The sequence below is a fragment of the Rhynchophorus ferrugineus genome, unplaced genomic scaffold (assembly GCF_030347505.1).
Source record: "Rhynchophorus ferrugineus isolate W39M unplaced genomic scaffold, kcgeb_rfMv2 rfM1, whole genome shotgun sequence".
Lineage (NCBI taxonomy): Eukaryota > Metazoa > Arthropoda > Insecta > Coleoptera > Curculionidae > Rhynchophorus > Rhynchophorus ferrugineus.
Window position 1 is genome coordinate 32,957,813 of NW_027472580.1, and position 23,505 is coordinate 32,981,317.

Sequence of the window (23,505 nt, forward strand, 5' to 3'; positions counted from 1 at the left end):
TCGTTAAAGCAATTGCAACAAAGCGTCATGGTCTTGATGAATTGTACGTAAGCCATAAGCCTTCGAATATTTAATATATTTAAAACACCACCTTCATCTGTAGTTTCGAGAGGCCTGGAAACTAGAATCATATATTTGAACAATCTCTATCTTGTGGAAGTGATTTTACAAATTGCTACAAAAATAACTTTATATGGAGGTACTAATGTTTCATGGAAAGCGCTCCTTTCACCATCTTTAAGCTCATTCTATGGCCAACCCGTTTTGGTCCAGTTATTCACTCGGTCTCTACTACTCCATAGACAAAAAATGCCATGAAATTTAATAAACCCAGCTTGTTTTCCGAGCAACATGCTCAGTGAAATTTTGAAATCGCCGCAAACCTGTCAGGCATGGTCTTCATATTTTTATTTGCGTGTAACCAATTCCTTGTAGTTTTCTTTAAAGTACACGGAAAACATATAAACCACCGTTATGAATCACTGCTTTAAGGCTGTAGCGACCTTGAGGCATGTCGAATTTTACACGTTTGTTGAACACAGGCGGGGTGCCAACAGCGCCAACTCGAACCCGATAACGAATAGCTGGCAACCCCGAGACGTTGATCTGGGATGTTATTGAAGGGTATTTCCATTTAATTCAGTACTCGACCATCGTTTAGTTTAGACGTGCCACCGTCGACTGCCCAAGCCTCGTCTTTAGGTTGCCAGACACCGCTGCCATCCGTTTTATCTATTATCTAATTTCCACATTTTTATATTACTTCAATAAATAACGGTCACATAATGTAAACACTACTCTTTCATTTCGTTTTACCTCCATTCACCGAGTCATCTAATTTACCCTAAAAGGCTTTTTCGCCATTGTTCTATAGGGTATTAGATCTTAAATATATACTAACGTCCCGATTTATTACCCATTTTATATTAATTTTCATTATACCAAAATACATTAAAATATGTGTAAATATACTTTAATTAGGAACTCATAACACCCAGACTATTTAATAGATTTATTTAATAAATATTTTATACTTACAACACACATACATCAACAACGTTGATTGATTGTGTGAATAATCCAGTTTACATTGTATACAGTTCAAAACTTCCGAGGAGCCTTTAGGTACGACTCGTAAAATAAACTGTCTATTTGACTATTAAGTTTTCCTTATTGAACACCCTGTATTAAAACGATTTGGTTTCACCCAGACAAATACTTAAGGTTAAAAAAATAAGAACAGAATCACACGTATAAAGTTTATCTATCAATATTATAAATTAGAACTTATTGAAAATTGACCTTTGAACCAAAATTAATGTATATATTAATTCCAAAATGTAATCACACTAATCTAATTTACTTCAGTAGAATACATTTTAATATTACCAAAACAAAAACAATTAATAATTAAGAGACAGTAATATGCATAGACTTTGATAAAATAGACGCATTAAAATAGAGCTATGAATACATTTTCGCTCTTTTTGAACCAGATGCTGTTCTTTTTACGCTTCGTTCTTTGGAAAAGCTGCAAAGTAGAACCATTAATATGCAGCTGCCTGTTTTCTTTTCAGTGTTATCAGGGGCACACATAAAAATTATACCGTAAAAGTTAAAAGGGGTGGCTTTCAGTGATGCTGCATTGTGTGTGTGTTTTTTTAATATTGTTTTTAGAGTTTTTGTGTAAAAGGTTAAACATACCCAACTGCATTCAAATGTGTTACTAAAAAAATTTCTAAAAACATGATATTAACTACACTGAAATAAGTTTGTAATATTTTAGTCGGCTTGGCGAGAGGTTTGCCTCCATTTTTTATGAAAACGGGAGCACAGGGCGGCATGAAACTTGTCACAGTTAGACCTTATACGGAAAAATTATTTTTAGGCCTTGAAAAATTTATATAATATGACCTACAAGTAAAATGCAATAAATATAACTTATTAATAATTTCATTGCGCCAGTTCCAACTCTTAGACGGTGGATTATTCGCTGTTTCATTTTTTCGTAAACCGATTACTGACGTGTATAGATGCGTATATTAGATCCAAAGGTATAAAAACTTGCAGCGCCGTACCGCAAAATTCCAGCAAAATAATTTCGAATGGGAAGGCAAATTAATGTGTTTTGTATTTTAAATGAAAAGTTGAAATGCGATAAACTGAACCGCCTAAAAACGAAGTTATTTAAATATAAGCCATATTGGTTAAGAGTTTGTATCAATTTTGATTATACTAGTATTGTTTGAAGTTACTGAAAAGTAATGGCAAGTTGTGATAAAAATATGTTAAGAATAATACGATAATATAAAGTGATATTTTGCATTATTTTTGGGGTAAACAAATTATATATAGTTTATCCAAAACAGCAGTGAACTCAAATCATGAATATGTGCCTGTTATCACTACATAGTATAAAACAAAGTCGCCTTTTCTGTCCCTATATCCCTATGTGCGCTGAAATCTTTAAAACTACGCAACGGATTTTGATGCGGCTTTTTTCAATAGATAGAGTGATTCAAGAGGAAGGTTTATATGTATAATACATGCATAATATACTAAGGCAACATTGCTAATTTTAGAGGTTTCTAACGTGATGTCGTAAATTAACCTATTTTTTTAGGCTTATTTACGAGTTAGATCAAATTAATGTACTACAGTATTGTACACCATAAAAAGGTCTACAAAAAAGTCCGCGATGGTATATGTTTATCTTTTAGGGATAACCCACATTAACCATTTTTATTGTTTACTTTTTACGTGAGAAAATGGCTTATTTACGAAGCTATTTTAAGCAATACGGCATTAATCCTTATCGAATTAAGTACCTTAAATACAGTGTGCAATTAATATAGATCAATATGGTTCCTTACAGCATGTAAATTAAACAAATATTTTCGGAGATATTACAAATTTAAAATTTGCGTTTAAAAATGTGTAATGTAATAAAAATTGTATGAATTTAGATATTCCAAAGATAGCAGGAAATCTTCATAGTAAGTATAGGGGAAGAGGAATTGTTTTACTCCAAATTTAATGCGTGCAGGCCAAGGGCAGTAATGAATGAACCAAAAATACTGGATCGATTTTAATCATGTTTTCATTGAGTGACATAGGCATATATATTTTCTGCCCGTGCAAAGTCGGAGCGGGCCGCTATGTTTTTATATACAACGTTCATATTTTTTCTGTAGTGTATTTAATTTAGTATCAGCATTGCACCCGTGCGAAGCCGGGGCGGGTCGCTAGTAAATTATAAATTCGTTTTAGAGTCAGACAATATTTTCCTTCTAATTTTATTCTATTTGAAAAGATATAGAGCGCTGTTTAACAAGTTCGAACATCTAACCGAATCGGCCAAACTCGTCGGGTTGTGTAACGTCTGCAAAATTCCTCAAATTATAAATTCTAATAACTACAGGTTATAAACCACAAAATACAGAAATTTTCATGTTTAAGTTACAAAAACAGTATTATTTATTCGGTGGTTATAAACCGGCAAACGTTATCTGAACTCTTTGCTTGTTTTGATAAATTTTAAATCGCTTCTTATTATTACCCTGATTCAAAATGCCGAAGCCAGACATAACTGATTGCGTTTCTATTTTCTAATACAATCACTTCGAAGGGGAACGAGATAAAGGAGTAAAAAATTATCAGTAAAATTATTTTAAGAGTTAAGTATTTTTACTATTAATCATTAAGTTGCTGCGCTTTTTATTGAAAATATTTTTAGCGTGTTACAGCTGCACTGAATATTAGTATGGACAGTGACTGAAATATCTCAAAAAATGAAAAATATAATCTTAGACTCACCGAAAAGAGACCGTTCTTATACAAAGAGGGTGACGAATCAAGATCAGCTTTATCAGAGATCAAGATAAAGCTACAAACAGGTCGAATGGAACTTCAGACATTGCTTTTAAAGCTAGCTAAGCTTTTTTAAGACTTATTATTTCAATATGTGTATTTAGATGAAACAATAAATTTTTCAGAAGGAGACTAATATCCACTCATGGCAAGATGACAATAAAAATAAGACAACACAAGTTGATGGAAAAAGTTAAACGTTCTAATAAAAATTGATTACGTTTTATTTTTCATTGCATTTATTAATAGTTCATTGTAGATATATTGTTCTTCATGCTGCAAACAGAAATATTTAATAAAATTTTCAGTTTGGATGAACTCGATCAGCATGATGATGCAACAAATGATGGAATTGTGAACAAATGTTAGATTGGAAATTAACAGCTCAGTTATTCACTTGACTGAAACTTTCAGAGTATGGGATTCTGATTCAATGCTTAAAATTTCCAAGACAGGGTGATGGGAGTGAAAATAACTGAAGGTGATATATAATTAATATACGATAACTGTGGGAATCTTATTGTAGAGTGTGAAAGAAATACGTGCAGAAATATGGGTGTAATTGTTCACAATATACATGAACATTTGTTTAAAATGCCTGGGGAAATAAAGAATAATAACTGTTTTTCAGATATGGCAAATGCATTACAGATAATACTAGATGATTAATTCTAATTTTATCAAGAAATATATATACAGGTAGTAATTGAATAAACTGACACTGTACCGAAGGAAATAAGAAATAAGATTAAAAGGTAAATATGCTCTCTAATGAAAGTAAAACATATTACTTGGATATATAATTGTTAATTAGGTAGATTAGGCCTTCAGAGGATATCACTACATAAAAAAACGCGACTGGAACTCTAACTCATAACTAGTATGGAAAAAAATTAATGTAAACATAATAAAATACAACTCTAACCTACAAACGGTTATAACTGTATAATTAATTGTAGTTTTAAGTCCATTGATACAATATATATTACATGTGCTATAATTTTGAAATAAATTCTATTTTATAACAGTATTTTTTAATTTAAAATTATAATTTTGTACTTTAAACAGTTTAATTATTTTATTTATATTAGAATATTGTTGTATGTCAAAGCTAAAATGAACTAACACTCAGAGTTGATGCGGCTTCATTGCGACCTTTTGAGGTCATCAATTCAGTTGACGTGAGTTCACTGCTGTTTAAAATAGACTATATATATATATATATATACATATATATATATATATATATATATATATATATATATATATATATATTCTGTTTATGAAAACGCACATTCAATTACGAAAAGAGACACATGATATGCCAAAATTTTATCCCCATATACTCTAAGAAAATTCAAGAATAAGATTTGTTTGCCCAGTTTTTTCAGATTAATAATATAGACATTAATCAATTAATTTGTAATTTTAAGAATGGATGGAAGGAAATCACAGAATGTCTGAAAATGTGTATAGACGCTTAAAACTTACAGTAGTCGATAGTCTAACATATGTCTGTAGATATTCTATATCATTGTGTTAGAATTATTTATTAAGATTGTTAAGTTGTTTCAGTAAATATTATTGGTATTAATACTTTATTAGTCATAGCGTAATAAACAAAATAATTTATATATCAGGATTTAAAATGAGTGTTGCAAATAATATTAAAATTTATATGAAAACTTTATGGAGTTTTAATTCCCATTTTGTAGTTGAGCTTGTTCACCTGTGGAACACAAACACAAAAATGGAAGCAAAGGAATAACGAGAGCTAAAAAGAAACTAGAAACTGAATACTTCTAATTGCCTTAAATAAATTAATTTTGCAGTAAGGTATTTGAGAAAGTGGCAAAAAAATTGTAATAGAATTTGATTATAGGTAAATTTCTCTTTTATCAAACAAAGCATAGCAAAATGATTTTGAACGTAAATATTAGATAATAATTATGATAGATTAAAATATGCGGATCTATAGTAGGTTACTCGAGTTAATTACCACATAATTTTCATTGGTGATCGATAATCGATGTTACATTGAGTAGAAATTATGCATTTGTCTCAGTTATTTACAAAGTGTTTTAAAACTGTTAGATATTTCGGGGTTATAAAAATTTAATTTAATCAATTGTTATTTTATTTAATTCGTTAATAAACATAGTTGATTAAAAGCTAGTAGTAATTTAATGTTTGTAATAAAGTCCCTTTGTAATATAGTCATCTTTCTTAGCGGTGATTACTGTCTTACTATTCACCATACATAATTAAAAAAAGAAGAACGTATACCATATACAATTATTATATTTCTGAATGTGAATATTTCTGTGTTCTGAAGTCATTAAAATTTTAAATAATTCATAGTTATAACTAACTATATTTTAATACTTAATAATTCAAATAATCATAACACTTAATTAACATTTCTGTCATTTTAACGCTATATATATGAAATAAAAGTAAACTTATATATTATTTAATTGAAGAACTTATTTGATAAAAGTATTTAATATACCTTTGTTGTAGAAGTGACATTGAAAAGCATGTTTATATACAATAATCACTAAATTAAGACAATATCAGGGCGTGTCGGTATTTGGCATCTTCCGGGGCCTAACACATAGATGGCTTTGTTTGTTGCATTCACCACTTTGACAGTGAGTACTAACTACCAAAAGAAAGCTGCTAAAATTCATCATGGTATTCTACTTGTGAGTTATTTTGCTATAAAAGTGACACTACTTTTATTATATGCAAAACAATGGATCAAACAAAATTTCGTGTTTTAATTTTACACTGCTTCTTGATGGGAAAAATACCATTCAAACAAAGCAAGGGCTTGAAAAGTGCTTCATCAGGAACAGCAATAAAACGTTGGTTTCCTGTCTTCAGACTCGGTTGTAGAGACACTGATGATGCAGACGCAGTGGACGTCCAATTAAAGAGGTAACACCAAAAAAACATAAAAAAATCCACAAAATCCTTTTGAATGATCGAAAAGTAAAGTTGCATGAGTTATGTAACATTACAAAGATATAAAAAGAACGTGTGGGTCTTAGATTGTATGAGAAAGCTCTGTTCAGATTTGGTGGCCTCATGGTTCACCAAAAATAAGAACGTACTGATGATTTTGAGTAGCAATGGCCATGTTTAAACCTAACAAAACATAACTTTGGCGTCGATACGGGACAATGGATGAAACATGGATCCATCGCTTCACTCCGGAATCAAAACGATCGTTATTTGAGTGGACAGCAACAGGTGAGAGGCCTATTTTGAGGCAAAAGATAAATCGATTTACAAAAGTGGTATTAAATCCTTAGAGTGGCGCTAGATGATGTAATAATTGTAGCGACCTTGAGGCATGTCGAATTTTACATAGTGGAATAACGGTCTACAAAATACCCAAAAATATAATCCCAGATGTTGAATACGGGCGGGGTACCAGCAGCGCCAACTAGAACCCGATAGCGAATAGCTGGCAACCCCGAGACGTTTATCTGGGATGTTGTTGAAGGGTATTTTGAATGATTCAGTACTCGACCATCGTTTGGTTTAGACGTGCCACCATCGACTACCCAAGACTCGTCTCCAAATAACACCGCTGCCATCCTTTTTATCTATTTTGTATTTTCTACACTTTTTATATTGACAATAAATAACGGTCACATAATGTAAACACCACTGTTTCATTTCGTTTTACCTCCATTCACCGAGCCATATCAGGTTACCAGGTTACCCTAAAGAGTAAATTATATAGCTATAATAATAACATTACTAATTTAATAAAGCGTAGTCGAATATCGACTACCGGGTGATCACTATTTAATGTAAATGTGTTATATCAGTTGCAGTAAGACGGATTTTTGTAACCTATTATATTAATCGAAAAAAGTGGATAAGATTGAGTATTCTTAATGGAGATGTAAATAAACTTTATCGTTCGTGATCCAGTTCAGTCTTGAAATAAGCGGTGCGTTATATGTTGCATTCTGCAAAATACGTCGGCATCAGATTATTTCCATTAAAATTCAAGCGGGATATTTCCGGTTCATACAAACATTTTCGAGTTCGCTGCCTCTCTTTGGGGAAAAATATGCTTTTTTATTCCTTCTCGGGGAGCCGTAGTGTGGGGATTGTGCTTTTTTCCTCAGATGGCGTCGCCGTTCCAGCCAACTTCCGCGTCGTCTTTGTGCGCCTTCACAGTTCGTATCTGTCATTACAAGACGAAAATGGAAAAAAGCGTATTGGGAATTGCGTCGCTGAATTTGTCAGATTCGTTTCTCGAAGAATCACCATAAATATAACTGGCGTCTGAATGTTTATTTACAGTTGACGGGCAATATTTCAGGCCTGGGTTTTCATAATGTAATCCTATTGCTTTCAGCTTTAACGCGATTAATGCGTCCTTGAGTGGAAACTGACGTTCGACGTATTCATACAATTATGGGTGAGAGGCGGAATGTATAAAGGATGATTTCCATGATGGGCTTTAGAAAAATCAATAAACAAATGAGCGATATATTTTCAATAATTTTGAAAAGCGCCAGCTTGTTTTTTTAACATGTTACTTATTAAAAACCGTAAATCAACTTCTTAGTCTTACAGTTTGATAGTTTTATTAAAAAAATAATTAAATATTAAATTATTATTAATTAATTAACTATTAATTTTTTTTTTCATGAAAAACTTCTTTTCTAATTAAAGAACCGATTTTGACGCAGAACTTGAAAATTATACTTATGCGAAGTAACAGGTCAATTGAAAAGTCATACAGTTCATCGTATACAGTCCACTCAGATGATTGTCGCTTGGACTTCGGAGTGAGATGATGGAGCCATGTTTCATCCATTGTCACATATCGACGCAAACATTCGGGTTTGTTACGCTCGATCATCTTCAAGCACTACTCCGAATCATCAAGTCGTCGTTATTTTTGGTCAAAAGTGAGCTCGCAAGTGTGTGCCGCCCACTTCGCACAGAGCTTTCTCATACCCAAATATTCGTGAATGATATGATGCACATATCCAGTTGGTATTTTTAGAGTGTCCGCTATTTCATTCAATTTCAATTTACGGTTATTCAAAATCATTTTGTGGATTTTTTAAATATTTTCTTCGGTAACAAACTCTTTTGGGCATCCACTGCATTCACCGTCTTCGGTGCTCATTTCACCACGTCTAAACTTAGTATATCAACAATTGATGGTTGATTTTCTTGGGGCAGTGTACGGAAACTCGGCATCAGGCCAAGTTTTTGCTTCAACTGTATTTTTTCTCTCCGAAAAGCAATATTTTATCCAAACGCGAAATTCCTTTTTTTACTTTTTTTACAATAACAAAAGTTGCTTCAATCAAAATGCTATAATTCACAAACTGATTAATGCGGCAGCTATCAAATTTTTACATGCATCTTTTGAGGGTTAGGGCTAACTGAAAGACATATGGACTTAATTCTAGTAGCGCCATCTGTGTCAGGCCGGGGACTTTTGACCTGTTATATAGTTTTTTTTAAATTGTGTATCGGGAAATATAACTCTCGTGATGAAGGCCACGAATTTACCTATGCAACCTTCATAAAAATTAACTTCTGCCACAATATTCAGATGTTATTCCTTCCACCACATGGCATTTGGAGTATTCCGGCTATATTCTAGCAATACAAGAGTTGAGAATATCAACTTTGGTGATCGCCAGTTAGGAATTTATTTGGTTTTTGATGATTGAATTTTCTGATTTCTTTAAACCCCATCAACCGGAATTGATGATTCGCTGATATTTTCCACACTTCCAATATTGTTTTCCATTAACTCTCCGTATATAAATGAATGATTGGAAGGACAGCCCTTGCCAAGAGTATCAATGTTTCTAAAATGATTTTCTAGGTTCTCTGGATTGGAATTTCTGCCCACCTCTTATATTTAACGAACTTCAAAAAGGAGGAGGTTCTATGTTCGGCTGTTGTGTGTAATGTTATTGGTAAACTGAAGTGCCGAAAATCAGAAGTAGTTCAGTGTAAAAGCCATTCAGTTTGCTTTTAAAGCACGAAATACGAGAAGCCTCTGAAATATTGCAGGCAACTCTTTCTATAGTGTAATGGTTAGAACGTTAAGCTCACATGCGGAGGTTCCGGGTTCGATTCCCAACGGGGACAGCAATTTTCTTTTCTGCTTTGGTTGAAACTTTTGTCAAATCACCTAGACTAAGTAGCGGACCCCGGGGCCTAAAGCGTTCTTTATTTTCAATCATTGTTTCTTTATTCCTCTTTTTTCTCATACGGGCTGCACATTTACTTGACCTACCCATTGTAATACTTAATAAACTAACTGCGTAATTTATTGGGTAAATATCTAACACTAAAAAGAGAAGAGGCAAATAAAATATGTTTAATAAAAAAATTGAACCGACTTGAACAAATAAACGAGGAACTCACTAAAAAGTAAAAAATTATCAATTTTAAATTTTTAACTCAAACAAAAAACGTTTAAAAATAAAATATGTACATAATAGTCATTGTAATAACTAAATAGAAATAAATAAAAAACTTAATTAAGCTATCTACTACAGGTATTTTATATTCTAATATATACATTCAATTTTATTTAATACCTACCTAAACCTATATATCTATTTATAATATTATTTTAAGTACTAACAACTGATCAGTTTGAAGTGGTTGCTGAGCCCAAACAGTACAAAAATAATATTAAATTAATTAATAATATTAATTTAAGTGATTTTCCGTATCCGGTACAGTAGGCCGTCTAATAAACCATATTTTATATTTTAAATTACATTTTTTAGTTCCCGAGATATAACGCATTCAAATTAAGAAAATTGAAAAATAGATAATCACCGTTTTTTCGGCATTTACACAAAAAAAACCAGATAATAAATTGGGGTTTTCGTCACAAGAATCGCAAACCTTTTCTCTATAAACCTTTTTCTGTAAAATTTTAATTTTTATTACTATGTGTGTGAAACTAGACTGATTAAGATTGAATATTTAAAGAATTAAGAATTCCATCTCGCATTGTGAATTATCTTTTTTTTAGGTTTCGGAAATACGATGCATTGAAATTTGATAATTTTGCTAAATCAATCAGTGATTACGAAGTTTTTTGCGACGGTTTTCGCCCCAACAATCGCCGCACTTTTCTCTGTAAACTACTTTGGTTTCACTGGTTTCCGGCGGGTTTCTATATTTCGTAATAAACTACTCTAGTTTCATTGTTTTTCATATCTATACTACTGCGCCAACCAAGCCGGCTATTATTATCTCTTTTAGTTTCCGAGATATGAGATATTGAAGTTTTATAATTTGGCCGATTTGCCGATTTTCCGTAGTTTTTCGGTATTAGCGCAAAAACAATAAGGACAGGTAGGAAATAGCGGTTTTCGAAATCGGCGAAAATGGACCATTTCAATCTGGATGAACCATGATATTGAAAGGTATATACTTAACCTTCTAAATAAATCATTTATTATTCCATCAAATAAAATCTATACTATTATTTCTTATTTCAGGTATCCTTTCTTCTGCTGGTATTGCAAATAACATTCATCGTTGTGGGTGATGCAGTTCATCCAGGTAAGTGCCCTTAAGCAGTTAACTCTGATCCTATAAATGGTATACGATAATTTTCTAATTTTCTAATAATTTTTAATTTTACGCCCCGGTAGTAAATTAAGACAAAAGATACTGCTTTAAATTGTGCCGTTTTCATTACGAACATTTCCGTCGCCTTCACTTGATTCAGTTATTTTGTAGTCGTAGCAAATAGTACAGTCACGTAGTCTAGCATAATTGTTGAAGGTTCTCGCGGAGCTTTGGGACATTCTTTAATGAAACAAAGCTTATGTTTATAGTTTTCCTTAGCAGATTAATTTATTCCGCAGTCGACGTGCAGGCGAGGCGTAGTGAAATAATCATAGTTTAATGTTCTGTGTAATTCAAATTATCGTTGTAAGAAGATTTAAACATTTCAGGAATTTTTTATAATTTCTTAAACAAAATTGGTTTTTATATAATGTGATTCATTAATCGTATAACCTTTAAAACCTATAAAATAAAATAATAAGGTATTCAATAGAGTCAAATGTTTTAAAGCAAATAAATACACAAGTTTGCAAATACGGATCAACTTGGACTAGAGCAAATCATATACCCATTACTCACATAAAATTGTATTTATTTATTTGTTATTGAGCAATACATACTGATGTACTTTCTTGCACTCGTCTTGCTTGTTAATTAATCCAAGTACATAGGAAAAGTAGTAATAAATTAATTGTAAATTAAGATTGTACGAAGCGTATCTAATACAGATGTTATAAAAAATATATTTGTTATTACTATTTTTTATATTATTTGAGTGTTTATTTCTTGTTAATTGTTAATTAATTAGTTAGAGTTTCACTATTTATTAAGTCAAGTTTGTCATCAGCTTTTACCATTTTACTACATATTTTAATTTATATTGATGATTTGATATAAATTTGATGATTTGATATTGATGTCTTATTATTTTGATGGTTTGTTTTTGTTAGGAATATGTACACAACTTTCAAACAACCTAACCTAAATTGATGGTTTTGGCATCTCCACAAAACCACATAATGTTATAGAGTTATTCAGAGTTATTGTAGTGAGGCTGCCCCATCATATCCTAATTGTCGGTTTTGGTTTTAACAATGTTTTGTTGTATATATGGTGAATTCAGTACGGTTATTAGCATTATGAGTTATTAAAACCGAATGAAACTGTTGCTACAAATTTCTACTGGCATCAGGTGGACAAATTGGACGACCTGTTGTTGTAAAAAATATCAGCAATAACGATTAACAGACGCAAATATATTATTTTACATGACAACGCCTGACCACATGTTTCAAATTTCTTAAAGGTACACTCTTGTGGCACTAATGGAACATCGATGAGTATATCGCTGCCATATTAGCGTCTTTTTTTCTATACGGTATCACTATTGTACCAGAAGGATGAAAAAAAATTGTCGGAATTAATTGAGTATTTTGATTCATATATTTTATATCCATTTCTCTGATTATATATCTTTTTAAATTGAAAAAATGATATATGATGATAAGATAACATAAAAAACCCTTTTGATATTTGTTGACATTTCTTAATATACATAGATAATCCCCTAGCACATTAAAGAAAACCGCATATTAACGTACAAGAAATAGTTTTCAATGTCTTAAATCTAACACTCGTTTACACCAGCTTTCTAGAAAAAAAATTGGCTGGAAATATAATTTTGCAACTAAGATCTACTTCAAGATGACATTATAGTTTCCAAATATCATAGTGTTGTTAATGTTAAAATAAATCGCAGCTCGAAGAACCTTTCGAGATAAGGCCCTACTGACATAAAGTACTATCTTTACAATGGAAAGCTTTTGCAAATCATACTGGAGAATAGAGTACAAAAACTAAATACGATTTCAGCTCGAATCAAAAACCTAGCACAACAATAATTCAAATAGGCTTACGTTGGAAACAGTGGAGTTCCAAAGGCGGCACTAATATTAAACGATAAATTCTAAATATTACGTTCTGCATCCGTTCTAAATCTGAATTTTAATAAAAGTGTGAATTTATGGCAATCCTTACTTTTCGCTAAGGATGCCCGTGAGGATAGAAATTCGACCGATAGGAAAAGATTTAGATTTAACGATTTTCCTTTTCCGTAGCAATGTTAACGTAAAATGTTTAAGGAAAATGATATATAATGCGCATAAATCTTTATCAATATTACATAATAAAGAATGACGTTTTATTAATATCCATTATTATACGAACATTTTATGAAAATGGTAATTGTAATAAAATAAAAAATAACAACGCATTGGAAATTTCCAATAAACCAAAACTTTTAATATTTGAATTATTTTAATTACAACTTATAGTTATTATTTTAATGTATCGGACTCGTCGGACGTTAATCAGTCTGAGCTATGAATATTCAATTCGAACTTGACTAAATAATAAAATATAAGTTATTTCAAAAAACATAATGTTGACGTTTTTTGATACACAACATTGTTGATTTTCTTTTCTGGCATGTAAATAAATAATGCTGGATGGTTTAACATAGACTTTCAAGATTGGGTACTTAACGACTGCCCTTGTAGTATATTTATCTAATTTTTTTAAATTAATTATATCTTACATTAGATATGCTTTGTACAATATTTTATTATTAATTTTAATGTATTGCTACTGTCCTGCTATACTAGTATTAATACACAAGCAAGGCGAGTACAGGGCTAATACTTCAATTGGCTGGCTTCAATCTTATGATTTCCTTCGTCTCCTCCAGTAGCTATATTGATTCCATTTTGCTGTGATTTACCAATATTATTCCATATTTTAGGGCGAAATATTGGATCACTTAGTGAATCCATTTGATTTCAAGGTCATCGTGCAACTTTTCGTTAGTTACGTAGCTATGAGCATTGGTAATTAATCGTCGAACTTTGTTTTCGGTACCTTGGATTACTAGTTGATTTGATATCTTAGTGCAACCCCATATTTACACCTCACGGGTCCAAATTCGCTGATATGATTGGTTGATAAACAATAGTCAAGTTGAGAGTATCTTCTTATATTCTTAGTTGAGACTAACAGTACAGTTGCTTGACTTTGAGTCTAATCTGCTCTGTTTTTTGCCTAATATGTTTCTGCTATTTCTGATATTTCCAGTTTAACCTACCATCCAGATATATCTCAAGGTATTTGGCTAATTCTGCTTGAGGAATAGGGCATCCGCTAAGTGATATAACGCAAATGTAACATGGACCGATTTGGAGTCTCTAGTCCATTTGTAGATCTTGTTGACAGGTACTTCTTTTTTTTTACAGCTTTAGACAGAGATCTTTTGCCACGATAACTGTGTCGTCGGCAAATGTTCCAAGTACTGTTTCTTTTATTGTTGGGATATCAGCAGTATAGAGCAGATATAGGAGTAGTTCCAAGAGACTACCCCGTGGAACTCCAGCCGAAATAGGTCTAAATGTTGAGAATGCACCTTCATGCGAGTTTTCAAATTTTCTTACGAAAATATATGATTTCAGCAATAGACAATAATTCGGCGGTGGGCAATTTGCTTATTTTGTATATTAATCCCATATGCAATACCCGGTCAAAAGCTTGTGAAGCGATCAGGCATATTGCAGGGCAGTATTTCCTTTTTTCAAATGAATTTTCTACAACCGCTGTTACTCTGTGCACTTGCTCGATTTTTGTGTGGTTATTTCGAAATCTACACTGGCAATTTGGTATTTCTATAAATGTGTAGTAACTTGAGGCATGTTAAATTTTACATCGTGGAATAACTGTCTACAAAATGCACAAAAATAAAATCCCATATATTGAAACCGGGAGGGGTGCAAGCAGTGTCAATTGTGAAATGATAACGATTATCTGGCAGGCCCGATACGTTTATCTGGAATGTTATTGAAGGGTACTTTCATTCAATCAGTATCTAACCAGCGTTGGGTTCAGATGTACCATCGACTGCCCAAACCTTGTCAACAGGAAAATCCAGCGCCGATCATTTTATATTACATCAATAAATAACAATCACATAATGTAAACACCACTGTTCCATTTCGTTTTTATCTCCATTCACCGAGCCATATAACATACCGTAGAAAGGGTTTAATACGTTTTAACTGCAGTTTCTCATATAATTTTAAACATAACTATTTGAGCAACCTTAAGACGTTCCGGAACATGGGTTCAGTCTCAAACAGGCATTGAATATATATGTCAACATAATTATTGCTTTTCGTGGGAGCCCTTTTAATAACCCAGGTAAACTATCATCAATTCCAGGATCCTTTTTAGGATTGAGTTAGTTGTCAATTTCTGAGGAAAGTATTTATCTACATGGGTGGAATCTATACGTCTTCACCTTTATACTTCCCTTTAAAAGTTATAGCTCCCATGACACTATTCATAATATTCTTTCACCATAAGCGGGATGCCATTATAAATATGTGGCGACTTTAAAACTAATGAAATTCGTTTGGATATTTAATAACATCAACTTGGTTAGTAACGGAATCAGCCAACTTAAAACCTTCGATCAACCCAATATAATTTTATAATTTTGTGTAATGTTGACAAGAAACGAACAAAAGAGTGATAAAAATTAGTAGGAAATGTATTTATTCAGATGATGTGCCAGTGCAAATTTGGACAAAAAAAAACAAATTATCAATGTCAATCAATTGTTTGGAGAAAATTTTTTGCTGGTCAGTCCTTGTGCAATTTAACTCACATGTTATATTTAATGTGAGTGTTTTGAAGTAATTCCATAAAATGAACGACTTAATATAAATATATATATATATATATATATATATATATATATATATATATATATATATATATATATATATATACATATATAATTTCGTTAGTTGGCGTTGAACGTGAAATATCGAAAATCATCTGTCAATAGAACACTCGAAGCATTAGACCAGTTATGGTTATTTCGTAAATTTTTCATCGTGCAATCTAATACCTCCAAATATGCTTGTGTGCCATCGGGTATTCACCCCAAACGATCAATTTGCTCCTTCGCTAGAGTTTGGTCGTTGCAGAAATCCTCGAAAGGTTGCAAGTGGAGTTTTATTACTTTAAATGGTGACCAGAAACTTAACTGTTGAATAAACTGTTCGACTGCCTGCAAAGAACGTAGCTGGAATAAAGCAAGTGCAAGTGCAATTCATTGTTCACTACTTATGAGCGTATTGTAGGCACATTGTTGCTGATTTAAAAGGGGAACGTTTCTTTGACAATAATGAACACAACAACAACAAAAATTACGCAATTTGCTGTAGTTTTTCTGAAGTTATACGCATATATAATTCTCAGTGTATAGATTGCTTTTAATTTATATAGTTATTAAAATCATCTCTATAAATATTTAACTTTCTTCATATAATACCCAATTATAATGTTAAAACGAAAACATAGTAAAAATTATATAAAATTTGGCATTGCGTAAATATCTGAGAATTGTACAATGATTATTAAAAATATCAAAAAATTTGATGTTTTTTATTGCTCCCAGATAATTGTTCAATCATAAGTTAATTTTTCGGAGTTTGAGCCGCAAAACATCATTATTATTAAGACTTCTTCGCCAAAAAATATCAAATCTGATATAGATGAAGCTCATAACGTAGTTGCTCCTATATACCACTTCGAATACTTGTACATTTAAAAGATATGAACGTTTGCCAGAAGTGTGCCGCAGATAACCTGAGTGAAGAATAACAATAATTAGTTCTACACCGACTATTTCAGCACTTGTTCATTGCAATCAGAAAGAAAATGGGCAAATACTCCAGAAAGAAAAAATAGTTAGAACACCACAATTTTGAAGCCGATTATATTGGCCGATTAGGTGATGAAAACTTATGACATTTTCTAGGTATGCACTGATACAACTATGTAGTTTCAATAGTCTAAAAAGTGGAATCTAGGTTTTAATTGATAATAAAATGATACGATATTACCGCTTTCAAGAATATTATATTCTAGCTATTATTACATTTGTAGATGCCCATTTTCCTTTCGTTGTTATGTATGGATGCAAAAGCTTGTCAATATTGTAATGAACAATTGTATATATATATATATATATATATATATATATATATACATATATATGTAAATATATGAAAACTAATAACTTTCCTGATACAATTATGTAGTATATAAAGCCAAAAATACGGAACCCAAGATTTACTTGATAACAAAATCCACTAAAATTATCAGATTATCCCTATGAATGATTTTCCTTATTGAGTTAAAAAAAATGTGGAGACGTGTCAATCAGTCTTTCTGAAAATAAAATGACTATATGTTAAAAATTAAAGTATATCTAGCTAACACAATACAGCTTAACAATCAGCTTTTGCTCAAGATCTTATTGAATGACTATTAGAATAATTTAATATATATAATGTATTTTTTTATGAATTAATTACTGTTTATCACATAATTGTAGTTAGCTTAGTTAATTAGTAAAATTAAGTAGGTAAAATTTAATTATTATTAATTATTATTAAGTATTATGGCTATACTGTAATAGAAGGGAATGTTTTATTAATTATAATCATTATATACACATACCTATAGTTAATTAAATTTAATTAAATTTCCTATATTATTTCAAGATTATAAGCTCCTAATATCCCTGGTTTAATAAGATTGATTAATTACTAACAATAAGTTCATTACACTTTTTTTCCTTTCTAAACGCATTTCTTTTTAAACATTATTTCTTCATTCAAGAAACTATCAATATACTTTTAATAATTTTTTTAACATTAATATAAATCTCTTTATAATAAATGAATAAGTAAAAATAGTCCTAAATAAGTTTCCGATAACAACAGTGAAATATTATCAAATAGTAAATATAAGTTCCAATACTAGTAATGATACGCATTCCAAATGTTGAAAACATTGATTTTTCTGCGACTGATGTAAATGTCCTAAACTCTCCTATATTCTATTGGGCACTATGAACTAGGATACAAAATTTGACACCAAATTCGTGAATTCGAACATAACACCTGATTGTTTTATGTCATAATTTATTAATGTGGAAGGTTTCTCTAGAGAGAAATAGAATAGAATTTCTCTTTTTCTTTGCGTCTTTATATTTAAAGATGCAGCTTTAAATTGTGATTTGTACGTGGATGGGTAAAAAAATTAATTTTTAATGTAATAAGTTGTGTCTACATAAAATATAGAATATGTCATCTAGCATAATATGTACTATATTTGTAATTCTACTATTTAATGAATAAAGTTCATATAGAGTTAAAACCATGGTTTATTATTTGCTAAAGCTATATAGCACTTGATTAAATATTTGGTGAAATGAAATCGCGGGTTGAGAGTCCCAACAGTAACAGAATTAAAATATAATACGATCAAAATGCTGTCGTTTCTATCATAATTGGGTACATGGTCCAGAAACGCATAACATAGAAAGCAAACAAAGACTACAACAAAACCAATAAGAGTTGTACATGTGTATGTAGCATTAGTAGCGTTGGGAACTATCGACTGAAACTAGTCGAAACAGACGAAATAGTCGATAGTCAAAAAACTAGCGACTGAAAATAGTAATTACTATTTTCAGTCAAATGCACGGTTCGACCTTATTGTTCAATTTCTGATGTCGGACGAAGTATATACGTAACCTTTTCTGTATAATTTATGAGAGAGGAAAAGACGAAGATAATTGCTTGGGACAGTTAATTTTATATGTGGTTATATTTTCCAACGGTAGTGTAAGCGAGAGGGAGATGTATAAATTCCTTCACGAACTAACTTAAAAAAAGAAAAAGAAAAAATTATTACTGAATGCTATTTTAATAATACATAACATGCTATTTATAATTCAATTTTAGAGGAAATCGAATTACTTTTATATTTGAATGTTCTGTGGATCTGTAAAAAGGAAGGGAATTCTTCTGTTGGATGGAATAATACCCCACAAATGTTTTATTGTGCTGTGATGTGTTAATTGATATTTTTAGTTAATATACTATAATAAATATAGACAATACAATAGAACTTAAACAAAACCTAAATACTTAAGATGTACAATAACCATAAATACTATATAAAAATTAAACATTAGGTATATGTTCAAAGTATGATATAAAGTATCAAAGAAAAAAAAACTAATACGTGACATAATTAAAAATGACCTAAACACAATATATTTTTATTTACCTGCCTGCAAACTACCAAAAAAAACCTAAAACTATACATGCTACATATAAATCTATGTAAGCATAAATTGGGTACATTTTTGTCAAAGTCGCGGCTAGGACGACAGAGCCAGAACATTAAAAATTAGTCGAATGAAACAAGTAGAACAAAAGATAGTAACTAAAAGTACTACTGAGTCGATAGTAAATAGTAACAAAATCAGTTGTACCGAAAATAGCGATTGAAAAGAGTCGAGTGAAACAGTCACTGGTAAAAAGTAGTAAAATCAGTCGAAGCAAAAATAGCGACTGAAACAGTCGATAGTAAAAAGTAGTCAATTACTAAACAGTCGATAGTCAACTTCAGCCGATAGTCCCAAACTCTAAGCATTAGAGCAATAGCGACTCATCAACGATTTGTGCATTAAATAATGAAAAATTAGGGTTAGTAATTTGAGGGTTATGTTGAAATAAAATATATAAAATGACAATACCAGAACCCTTAAATATAGTCCTTTTTCGAATTTCTATCCTTGCGAGTATCCTTAAGAAAAGCAAGGATTCCTATAAATTCGCATTTATATTAAAATTCAGATTTAAAACGGATGCAAAAAGTAATATTACGAATTTATCGCTTAATATTAGTACCGCCCTTGGAGCTCTACTGTTTCCAATGTAATCCGATTTGAATTATTGTTATACTGGATTTTGATTCAGAATAGGGTTACGTTTAGTTTCTGTCACGTTCTTCGCATCCGTTAGCAAAAAAATATCGCAAAATCTTTCCATTTTTTCCCGATGAAAAATACATATTTCCGTCAATTGTCAGTAAATTGGATTTTAAGAATAAGATATGTTCATGCGTTTTATTTCTAATTTTCTTCAGATATTTTATTAATATTATAATTTGATTTATACAGAAATAACTAGCAGACCCGACGGACATTGTCCTGCTGAAACGTCTTTCTTCGTACCGGATAATATAATCCTTTTTAACGATTTTTTTTAACAACACGTGCAATTATATTATGGCGAAGCATTCATGTATGACTTACATGTAACAACAACAATTTATTTTCATCCCAGTTTGCATTGCACGTAAATATTATGAACAGTTCTGGTAGGCCTTGTAGTAGACCACAGTATAATGATGGAGGATTATGTGTGGTAGTAAAGTTAACCGTTGTTGCAGCCCCGTAATAATATCACACGTTATATTACGTTATATTCAATATATTCACTTTATACTATATTTTAGTGTTTTAATTAAATTAACACTCTCTATATCCCATGATAGAGCTAAGTCAGCGAACATCTGCGAGGCCTGATGATTACATAAGTGTTACGGGAACTAAGTTCAATTTAGCTTGATCTTTCGAAGATAGCACGTTTTAGCTAATTCTACTTTTTTCATTAGCAACCGCCATTATTGGGGCGGTTATCATGAAAATGTCACTCTGACAGATATACGCCAGTTGAAATCGTAGAGAAATAGAGATTTAACTTAATAGGAAATTTTGGAGAAATGTTTTGCGACGTCCAACATGTAGAAGTCGCTACTTTTAACTTATTATTTGCTTTAATTGCTACGCTATAAGCCACGACGGATTCTGATTGGCTCACTTCGTTTCTATGGTACGTTCGTTATTTATTTATTTTAAGCGCCATTTTCAGTATGGCTGTCATAAGGAATAGTGCGTTTAGAGATTAAATTATTAGTTCATTAGTATATATAAGTCAGTAGTACAAAAAGTAAAGTGAATTATCGATCTAGGATGTGTTGTGTATCCGGATGCACAGATACTAAAGAAATGCAGAATCGTTTTCGTTCGAAGAAGTATTTGGATGTCATTAAACATTGGTTGATGATCTTAAAAATTCCAGACTGAACGAATTAAGTATCAAAGAAATTAATTACCATTACATCATGTTTTATTGTTGTAAGTTGGGGTAAGTTTATTCATATATATTCAAACATTAAATATTGATTTTTTTAATTTTAGAAGTTAATCCCCTTCAAAAGAAGCTATGCAAACGGGTATATAATTTTCTTCTTGGGTTAATAGTTGCACCTCCGATAAAATAAATAGTAGCTCCTGAATGCAAATCTATTAAGAGTAGGTCAACCGATATTCAATACACGAGGAATATTGCTGTAAAATTTATTGCTCAAGTAAGAACAAATTTGTTAAAGTGACATCAATTTAATAACTACCTTGAGGGATTCTTTTCATTAAAGAGAAAAAGTTTAATTATCCATATAAATATATTGGCTTAAGGCTATTTAACCAAGATAGTTTTTTTTTGAAGTCATTTGAATCGTTTAACATAATTTAATTTTTCTCATCTCATTGGTCTTTAGGAAATTGTGAAGAGGAAGAACATGAAGGCTCTTTAAATAATTATAATAGCGGGGGATGACTCTATAACTTAAATTCCAGATCTCCTATATGAATAGACGAGCCAAGACAATATCTTATGCTACGGAAAATTGTTTCATTATACTGTCAGTAGGGCTCTTTTAACCTCTTCTTTTGATTAATTTTTAATTTTTAAACTCTTATTCTATCCCGCGATATTGCCACGTCGATAATATAATATAATACATATGTCTTAGAAATATATTTATTTTTATATTGTATTTATATTTTATAGATAAATTTACATTATATATTTATTGTTATCGATTATATTTATATTTATTTACTTTTATATATATTTATATTTAATTGAATTTTATTTAATAAATTTATTTCTGAAAAAAATAGTTTTTTTATTTAAATATCATTGGTCAACTAAACATAACCTCAAGGCTGTCACGTGCCAAGCATTACTAATGAACCAATGAAATGTCTTCACAGTAAAATATTTTTCTTACAGGTGCCTATAATTATTAACCAATGAAATTACTTGAATGGCCAATTATGCGACGTCTGGATGTTGGGCAAAGCAAGAGTTTGCGCCAGAGTCCTCTATTGACTTGCATCTCTATTACTCTATGATTGAAAAAAATTATTATTTAAATATAATCATATAATTAAATATCAAAAAATAGTCCTGGAACCGCATCGTAATCAGCTACCGGGTCTGGGGAACGATGAACCATTTTCAAGTCCCCAAAGATACGCTCAAAAATTGTTAACAAAATCGGAAAAACCGTTTAGGAGGAGTTCAATTACATGCTCCCAGACTGAAGAATTATATACAAAAGTTATCGAGCAAATATTCAGTGAAAAGAAGTCTTAAATTGAGATATTTTTCTTAGGAAAGTCCAGTGTCCACGACAAGACAAATGAATGCAATTTCAGAGGGAAAATGTTCGAACGAAATTGAACTAGAAACACAAAGGCGTGAAATGTTGATCTAAAAGTAACTTGTCTGAGACTGACCGGATACTAAGAGAATACATTTATACTGAAACGTACTAAGTACTTTTAAATACTAAGTTTTATTTTACTTTTTATACTAAGTTAAATTTTAAGGTTTATTACAAAGGTATTAAAATCCTAAACTCTAAGGACTGTGAATTATGATATTCTGAATGATTATTTGTAAGTTAATTTTCCCGGAAAAAATATCCACATTGTTATTTTTTATTGTATTGTTTTTCATCACATATTGTAATTTAGTATATTATTTAATTTCAAATTGGGCAAATAGAACGACTTTGAAGGTTGTCATTTGATTCGAAGATTTTCATGGAAATATGGAGTATCTGATCAACATAATTGTAATGATTTTACTAATTTTCATAATCAATTTCAAATTCAACTAAATCTCACTAATCCTCAATAACTAGTCTCACATCCTCTACATTCTTAAAATCAGTACTTGCATGATGTTATAGATTTCTTGGAAAACACAA

General features: G+C 31.0%; 1 protein-coding gene across 1 annotated transcript in view; it reads left to right on the forward strand.

The window, feature by feature from the left end:
- Sol1 (CUB domain-containing protein Sol1) overlaps nt 1-23,505 on the forward strand; it is a 1,033,997-nt gene that overhangs the window by 350,184 nt on the left and 660,308 nt on the right. Inside the window, exon 4 of the mRNA XM_076419377.1 lies at nt 11,394-11,457. Within this exon, the coding sequence (XP_076275492.1) occupies nt 11,394-11,457 (64 nt within the window). The remainder of the gene's footprint in view (nt 1-11,393; nt 11,458-23,505) is intronic.